General features: G+C 41.4%; 1 protein-coding gene across 3 annotated transcripts in view; it reads left to right on the forward strand.

The window, feature by feature from the left end:
- The window catches only part of kiaa0513 (KIAA0513 ortholog), a 31,142-nt gene extending 22,361 nt beyond the window's left edge, over window positions 1-8,781 (forward strand). For 2 of the 3 annotated variants that reach the window (XM_087844184.1, XM_087844185.1), the window contains exons 9-13: window positions 986-1,063; window positions 1,360-1,389; window positions 4,799-4,879; window positions 6,070-6,164; window positions 6,452-8,781. In XM_087844184.1, the coding sequence (XP_087700310.1) occupies window positions 986-1,063; window positions 1,360-1,389; window positions 4,799-4,879; window positions 6,070-6,164; window positions 6,452-6,501 (334 nt within the window). In that variant the 3' untranslated portion in view covers window positions 6,502-8,781. The remainder of the gene's footprint in view (window positions 1-985; window positions 1,064-1,359; window positions 1,390-4,798; window positions 4,880-6,069; window positions 6,165-6,451) is intronic. The other variant, XM_087844186.1, reaches the window with a different exon arrangement.
- The last annotated feature ends 670 nt before the right edge of the window (window positions 8,782-9,451 follow it).

Below are 9,451 nucleotides of genomic sequence, written 5' to 3' on the forward strand. Positions count from 1 at the left end.
CTATATGACATTAGGAGATGAAAAACAACATTAATTCACAGTCATTGTTCAAAATGTCATAAAGTGACCATCCATCCATCTTCATCCGCTTTATCCGAGGCCGGGTCGCAGGGGCAGCAGCCTAAGCAGAGAGGCCCAGACCTCCCTCTCCCCAGCCACCTCCTCCAGCTTATCCGGGGGAACACCAAGGCGTTCCCAGGCCAGCCGAGAGATATAATCTCTCCAGCGTGTCCTGGGTCTGCCCCGGGGCCTCCTCCCGGTGGGACATGCCCGGAACACCTCACCCAGGAGGCGCCCAGGAGGCATCCTTGTCAGATGCCCGAACCACCTCAGCTGACTCCTTTCGGTGAGGGACCAGACAAAGAGCGATTCAGAAGACCCTTATGAAAAGAACATCGAGGGAACAGTTTACCCTGCCCGGGATAGGGTTACCGGGGCCCCGCCCTGGAGCCAGGCCCGGGGAGGGTGCCCGAGGGCGAGCGTCTGGTGGCCGGGCCTTAGTCCGTGGGGCCCGGCCGGGCACAGCCCGAAGAGGAGACATGGGCCCATCCTCCCGCAGGCGGCACCATAGGGGTCGGGTGCATTGTGTGCCGGGTGGCGGCCAGGAGCGGAGGCCCTGGCGGACTGACCCCCGGCTGCCAAGACTGGCAATAGGGACATAAAGTGACCATATCACATAAATTTATTATAAATTAAAAAGTAACAATTTTGAGCTGAAAGTGATGAGAAACAAAAAGGAGCTCTGTTCGGTTTACTGCTTAATTTCAAAAAGCAGCTTTTACACATTGTTGCCCCCCCACCCCCACCCCAATTTCACTGAGTCATTACCGGCGCGTTGGGAGCTGCAGATGTTAGGAATGGTTAGCGTTGCAGTATGAATCATACCAGAGCCTGTTTGTGCCTGGAGAGGTGACGGTTATTTCTGGCTGTTCGGTGAAGCGGTGGAGGCGTGAAGCCTGAAACGTGTCCATGTTCTGTCTGTCAGGCACACGCTGAGATTTTGGAACGCCGCCTTTTTCGATGCCGTCCATTGTGAGAGGAAGAAAAGATCTCCGACCACGAGGTGAGTCTGTTTAACGCTAGCTTTGTGTAAATGATGGAAATATGAATCTCTAGAGTTTAAAGGAGCACCTATTGCTTTGTCACTTCCTGTCTAAATGAAATATTTGCTACTGTTGCCTCTAGCCCCCTCTTCACCTGTTTCCTCCTTTTCTCTCTTCTTTCTCCTCCTTTCCTTCCTCTCTTTTCTCCACCTGTCTGCTCTCCTCTCCTTCTTCTTCTCTAAAAGCTGCTGTTGTTCTCTCTTTTTCTGCATGCTGACTTTAACCCTTTGTCTCCTTGTGCCTTGCTGCCGGGCAGGGGAACGCAGGATGAAGAGAAAGACGTGAGGTCTGTCCCTCTGTTTGTCCAAAAAAACAAAAAAAAACAAGCAAAGATCAAAGTTTAGGTGGAGGAGAAGGCAAAGGGCAGATCTTCATGATGACTAAACCTGAAGGGGACAGAGAGCTTTGAGAATGTCAATCTAAATGACATAGGTCTTTATAGGTCTCTGCTGCTGCCATACTGCACTTTGCATGGTACATACCACTTCCTGCTAATATACAAACTTTATTAGGGATACCTTGTTAGTAGAGCTGCTGTAATTCTTCATGGAAGAGATTTCGTGCATGTTGACACGTTAGCATCACAGAGTTGCTGCAGTGATGTGAATCTCCTGTTCCACCACGCCCCGAAGGCGCTCTGCTGGACTGAGGTCAGGCTGCTTTATAGCTTCCTTGCTAGCTAAAAGTCAAGTACTTTCCCCTGTTGTTTGCTGTGCTTGGTATTAAAAGTTACCCCCCCCCCCCCCCCCCCCCCTTCAGTCTTTGTAGCTTAAAGTTTAGAGCAGAAATAACAGCAGTCTCTATATTAATGCTTTGGTGTTGTCTCTCTTTACGTTATTTGTGGTTGATTCACTGTCAGCGAAGCTAAGCTGTCCCCTCAAGTTGAAATGGGGACCTTAAAATCCGCATTCTTCTGATTGGCCAAGGTCAGGAAGCCTGCTGAGGGGCAGTTTGTGAGAACCAGCTCATCTGGTTAATGATGCAAAGGAGCTGTGAACTCACTGAGTAGCTTCATTTCTCATAGGAAGCGGTGACTTCACAAATCCATGCATGACTTGGATGGAGGAGTATGAACGCTGACGGCTCAAACATCCACAGCAACAAAAATGACTTCTGCTTCACGAGTATTACAACCATTAACAGTCTTTACCTCCAGCCGTCAGAGGCTGATGGAGTATTGTTGTCACACCACCGGGCGGCGGGCGGTGTGGACACCCAGCATTGTGCACTTTTGACTCCATAGTCACCAAAACAGACGACCTCCAATTTCACTGCATGGCAGCCGTGCTCGCCAGATGTTCTGATGGGTGAATAAAGATGGAAATCTGTAGGAATCTGCGCTAAAAACCCCAAAAATGTCAGATGTCAGAACTTGAGTCTCGAGGTCTGGCAGTCGCCCCGGGTCTGATTTGTCACATGTGCTCCGGTGAACCGTGAGAGGAGATCCTCTGTTAGTGATGACCAGAGAGTAATGTGAGGCTGTGCTATGTGGACATCTGCATAATCAGAGCACGGTGAGACGTCTGTTGGCACGTCGGGGCTGTCGGGCGCAGCTCTGTCACGCTGCAGTTGAAGTGATTTTTTGTGCCTACCTCTGACGAGCATCACACCCACAGTTAATATCCGGAATGTGCAAAGAGGGCTTGTATAATGTCTGGGATGGTATTTATAGATGGCAGCAGATCCACTGCAGTCTGGAGATGCTCTCTGCCTCTTCACAGCTCACTGCATGTTCAAACCATTAATCTGCTTGCATTTTTTTTCCCTCTGACTCCATCTGCATGTTCCCCTCTCCTGCCTTTTTTAAAAATCAGTGTGTGTGCTTGCTTTTGTACTTACACTGCAGACTGATTACATCTAAATATAGACGTGCAAAAATAAGAATTAAAAATGTAAAAAATGTAACATGTTTGATCTTTGGTGACATGTTTTCTTTCATTTCTGCCTTGACAAATATATGATATTAGCAATGGATATAATAATAATAAATATTAATAAATAAAAATATTCACACATAGCCGTCTGTGTGTGACAGAAGTCATGAATATCATTTTCAACTTATAGTTCTGATAAGATTTCATTATTCGGGGAGTTTGTGGCGTGTTGCTTCAAAGACAGATGACGGCAGGTTTTCTTCTTTTTCAAGCGTTATAAAAGATTTAATTCAAATTCAGGACAAATGAGTCAAAACTGTAAAATGTAAATTATAAGAGACAAACGGAGCACACGTGTAAAGCTGCATCATCGACATAGACGAGAAAATGAACATGGACTCACATCAAAGAACTCAGACATTAATAATCTGGAAACATTTCCAGATTCATAAATATTTGTTTTGCAGCAGTAAAGTCCAAATCAGTGCTTTTCATGCGTTGACAATGATGATTCTTTGTGAATGAATCATTTGTTGTTGTGTTTTTTCGCTGATGGCTGGTTATTGTGCTCTTTCGTGTCTTATATGTGTAATGAAATGAAAGTGACAGTCACAGGGTTGGATGTCATGCTTGTTTGGTTTTTCTTGGCTTTTCACAATATAGTTTAAAAAAATCACAATGTTCTGTGTAGGGCTGCCACAATTAGTCGACTAGTCACGATTACGTCGACTATCAAAATCGTCGACGACTGATTTAATAGTCGACTCGTCGTTTGAAGCTTTGTAAGATCCCAAAAGACGCAGGAATAAGTAGTAGGATTTAAGAGTGTAATAACGGACTGAAACTGAAGATGGCAGCACTGCATGTACAAGGATGCCAGCTGCCGTTAAACCCCGAAGAAGAAGAAGAAGTAGCAGCCCAGCTCAGTTTCCAACAATGGCGGCAGCTAGTTAGTTTTAATATTACTCTTATTATTCTTTCTGGATCACAAAATAAACGTTTAACATATTTTCAGGCGAGAATGTAGCTGTGTAAACCTCAAATATCTGCTCAGTTTATCAAGACACCACATATTTTCAAAAGCGCTGCGACGTTTTCGGAGACTTCTGTTACCCACTAGCTCGATAGCTAGCCGGGGGCTAGGCTAACTAGAGCCTGAGAACACCGGACTCCCGGCAAATCGTTTTCAAACCCACCGCCGTCTTTCGCTACTCAGGTTAAACCTGATATATAAGTCACTTAGATAACTTAAAAATGTTATTGTTTGGCTTTTTTTTTAGTATTTTATTTGTTCCTGAGTAAATCGTTTGGCTGAGATTAAAGTTATAGTTTTTACACAGCTGAATAAACGTCAAGCAGACAGCTGATTATCAGAAGTGTGAGATGCTCGAGAATTTACTCCGGTGTCCCGTTATATCTTAGATAGCAAGGAGTTTATTAAACTTCACCGAAACAATCTGCAAATTTCATTAAAATTTAATAAACTATCATCTTGTCTTTATTTTTAGTTAGCACATACCTTAAACACTTAAAGCTGTAGGCTAATGATAGTTATATAAGAGCAGATGCTGCTGGTGCAATAATCTATACGTCCAATGGATGATGATCTGATTAGTCGACTAATCGCAAAAATAATCGGTGACTAGTCGACTATCAAAATAATCGTTTGTGGCAGCCCTAGCTCTGTGTAAAGAAACCTTGCTGGATGCCAGTGCTGCCTGTCAGCGATATTTGTGTGACACCCACCCCTGACCTGTTCCTGTGGACGAGCTGAAGGTCGAGTGGAACTGAAGTCTGACTGCGACTGTGTTTTTGCTGCAGGGAGAAGTGGTGTCACATGACTGATGAGGAGAAGAAGGACAGCTACAAAATCGATGAGAACATCGCCTTTGGCCAGCTGGGGTAACCAAAACACCTCCGTGATGTCCACGTAGTAATAGAAAGAAATCCTAACAAGGAGCGCGAACGCCCGCCAGGGCAGCTCGCTCTCTGGGCAATATTTACTTTGAAGGGAATAGTATTTTATTCTCTGTATATTCATTTTTTCAAACATACTTTAAGAAGTTTGCAGTGCAGTAAAATCAGATGGTGCAGACCGAATGACAAACCAAAACATGAGCTCCTAAACAAAACACAGGTGATGAGATAATAAGTGGTAATTAATAAAATAATCTGAACATCTTTTTAGTGTCTCAAAAAACAAATGAGATGGTTTCAGTCACCTTTCTGTTGCTCGTGTGGGCACACAGTAGCACCTCACATGTAGATACATGACTAATGCTCATAACTTCTGAACCTCTACAATAAGCTTTGATGTATAAATCACACTTTTATAGTGTATGTAAAAAATAATTACATTAAATGTAGCTATACCGCCTTTTTTTGCCTTTTTTTGTAACGTTCTCCTGGCATTGGTCAAACCCTGACTCATCCGTCAGACTGAGAAGTGTTTTTCCACGTTTACGACACTCATGTGAGGCTCGCTGCTCAGCCATGAAGCCCCTGTCACACATTTTAAGCGCTGATGTTAATGCAGATTATGTTCTTCAGATCCCCCCCTCAGTAACTTTACATGACGTGACGACTGGTGGCCGAGCGGCTGTGGTTCCTAAGTGCTTCCGCTTTGCAGTAACATCATTTACAGCTGATCGTGAAACGTGTGCATGGCAGAAATTTCACAAACTGACTTGTTGCATCAGTGGTAACAGTGGTGTTACAGAGCCACGCACGTGTTGCAATGTCTGGTAATGCAGACAGTATTGCTGATTAAATACAGATTAAAAGGTGGGCCCATTACTTTAGTCCTACATAAATCCACAGTCATGAAAATGATTAATAAAAGGTGATAGGTGGCTACAAAACCTCTGCAGCTGGGCGTATTGGTGTGTCCCAATAGCAGATTTTTGTTTCGCCATGATCATGTATACTATAATATTACATGTGTAATCTATAATATCTGTATTCCTGAGGTGTTTCAGTCGTATAGTTACTGTAAAACACGGTTATATGTGCCAACGACTGCACAATTTGTTGTGTGTTTGTGATATTTTCCTCTTGTACTGAGACCATGTTGGTGCTGTGTGTATTTTCAGGACGTTCACTCACAACATGCTGGCGTTTGGTCTGAGTAGGAAGCTCTGCAATGACTTCCTGAAGAAGCAGGCAGTTATTGGGAACCTGAATGAAGGTAAAGCATGAAGTAGCCTTGGATTGATCCAGTTTTCTCGTATTCATGGATCAATGTTTTCATATATAAGGATAATAAAAGGCAGTTATTTAAAAGTTGAAATTATCATTTAAAAATTCAAGATAAGGATTTTTTTTCTGTTGTCTTCTGGTAGAAATGCCATCTCATATTTTTATTTTCATTGTATGCACAGCTGGTCTGTCGGTGATCATAAACTGTGTGTAAATAATTAAAAAGTGGCTCCTTTACGTGTGGAAGAACAACGCATGTATTTTGTCCCTCTGCAGAACAGTACAAGCTGCTGACTGAGCACATCGAGAGAATGGCAGCAGAGTGAGTTTGAGAGTGACTGGCTGCATCTCAAAGCCTCCACGTGACAATCTGACAGCACACAGCAACACATCAGCCGTTTCCTTCCAGCTCCACGTCGCTCTATCCCACTCTCTGCCTCTTTTTTTAATTTCCTGCTGCTTTTGTGTGGTGCGCTGCTGAAAAACAACACGACCTGCTGTACTGAGCTGTGCCATACCTGTAGCAAAACCTTTCCATCTGCACCGTGTGCTGGATCAGCAATAATAAGGCCATCGTTACTTTAATATTTATAATAGTCATGTGTCTGTGACCTGGTAGATCTGTCTGTGACGTTAAGGAATAAACCATCCAGTATAAGCCTCGAACAGCCTCAGATACACTGGATTTATGTATTACACCAGTGACGTGTATGTTACGTATCCTATATGCTGTTTATTCTGTGTTTCTCAGTGACCATATTTATTATAGGAAGAAGTCAAGCAACCTATCTATCAGCATTAATGGCAATAAGAATTCATTGTGCTTTAATCTGCTGTTCAGGTGGCTTTAGGTCAGTTTTTATTCCTTAAAACTTTATTGTGCATTTTTTTCTGTAAATACACAAAAACTGTTTGATAAAATTTACATTTAAACAAAACTTTATTGCAATATTTTCCCATGCAATCTCTTTAGGGCAGTGCGCACAAAGATGGTACACGCAACAATTAACACTGCTTCACTCGCTTCACTTAGCATTTGGCTAAAAAGCTAACTTTTGGATCGGCTAGCACATCTTTTGTTCTTCTTATTGTAACACAAAAGAGCTAACCTGGCTTAGATTATAGGTGACATCATCAATCAACAACTATATTTTTCTTTAAAACGACAATGATTTCAATTTTTTGCAATGAAATAAGCATAAATGATATAACTTCCTAAAAAAGCTGCACAGGCATCCGCTTCCTTTATGTCGCGCTAGCTCGAGCGGCAGTTACAGACGGTGGTAACAACTACAGTTACAACCTTACTCAATGAATCCATTCTCAAAGCTGTAAATTAAATATGAAGTCGCAACAACAGCAATGATTGGGTTATGATTGGGTTAACTTAGCTACAGAAAGGAGAAACAGAAGCCTGCTGTTGACCAAACGTGGCTAACCGCCTTCCAGCTCCTCTCCTCAGCTCACTGAAGATCATATCAAGTTATTTATCGATGCGAAAAGGTCGATATAACAATGATTTGTGGCTTTATGCTCAGCTAACCATCTTTTGCCTCTAATTTATGTGAAATTATTATTTAATCCTTTTGTTTTTCACTTCAAGATTCAAACATTTGCAATTCAGAGATGCTGATTTTATTTATCTATTTATTTTGTTTTACTGTTATTATTACTGTAACTGTGGGACTCCTTATCTTTCCAAAGTGCCTTCTGTCCACGTCAGCATCCTTTTCCTTATCCTGTTATTCTACCCTCACTCAGCTGACCAAACATTCGTACCCGCTCCTCTGCTGTGGCTGTTTGTGTCTTCAGTGATGGGCATGTGTTGTGGTCTGTTTCCATGTGGCTGTAATGTAACATTAATATCATTTAAGCATGTTGCCTGTTTCTGGTGCATGTGCGTCAGTATGACGTTTGTATTACTTTAGTCTGCCACTGTGGGGCAGCATTGTCTGCACTTCTCAGTGGGAGAATTTAAACAGGAATATATGAAGGTTTTAAAGTCAGGCTGACGCATTCAGGCGGGATGAATCCCGTTTTTGTCCAATAGTGAAGTTATTATGTATATATTGCGTATTTCTCTGTATGCTGTTGTTGTTTAATTGTAAATGTATAAATCATAGATGTAATTGTGAACCTTGACCTTAGTCTGACTGTAATGTGACCCTGAAGTGCCCCCCTGGACATCCCAGCTGTGTTCATGTGTGCAGATACTGATGTTGTTGTTAAATGTGAATCATTCGTTCATAGCAATCGTGATCAACGTGCATAACTGACGTCTTTGCAAATCATCCAAACCCATTTTTCCCCACGTTCTTAGACTGTGTGCACACTGACTTAACCATTGTGCTTGTCCCCATGTTCCAGCTTTAAATGCTCTCATTTTTAATATTACCCTTTGGTTGTGCTTCTTAGCCAAGCATGAGCAATTTGCACTACACTTATTCTAACATATCCCTCTATAGACAAATTCAGGTGTAAGTGAAGGTGCAGAGCCCCAAACTGTTCAGTGGAATTGTAAACTGATTAAAAAAAAACTTATAAAGTGAATAAACTGTGTAAGTGATATAAATGAACCAATAAATGTTTATGTAATTAAAAAAAAATGAAGGTGACTTTATTTCATAATATTATTTTTTTTGGCTATATTGTTAGATTTTTGTTTAAACACCATAAAAATATAATTAGAAATTAAAGAGTGGAATTGTAAACTGATAGGAAATGTATTATATTGAAATTAGAACGGTTACTATGGAAACTTTCTGCCAATGGAAAAAATGTAAGATGAAAAAAAAATTGCCAGAAAATTTGTCAAAACTTTCAGTCGTTTTCTTAAAATTTCAGTTTGTGTGAAAAGTTTTGATTATTCTGAAATACTGAGAATTTCAAAATGCCCAAATTGATTTTTTGACATTATTTGAAATTCTATCACATGTAACTTGTGTGAAGTCACAATTTTGAGACAGTAGCCCAAATTTTTTTAACTGACAGCAAATGTCTCTAGTGAGTTTTAAGCTTTTATATATTAAGCTAAATAAATAAAATACAAATGAATTCTTTAATTATAAAAATAATATCTCGTTTGAAATAAAACCATATTGGGGGGGGGGGGGGGGGGGACTACAACGTGTCATGGAAATAATTTTAAAACTAAGTTACTGAGTCAGAACAGTTTAATTGGTTTAATGTACATAAAAAGTTACACAAGTAATTTTTTAAAATTTCGACATGTTCCAAATAGCGTCCATCAGAGGCGGAGCCAGACATTTGAAACAC

This window comes from Neolamprologus brichardi, chromosome 7, assembly GCF_056152115.1.
Source record: "Neolamprologus brichardi isolate AB-2024 chromosome 7, ASM5615211v1, whole genome shotgun sequence".
NCBI lineage: Eukaryota > Metazoa > Chordata > Actinopteri > Cichliformes > Cichlidae > Neolamprologus > Neolamprologus brichardi.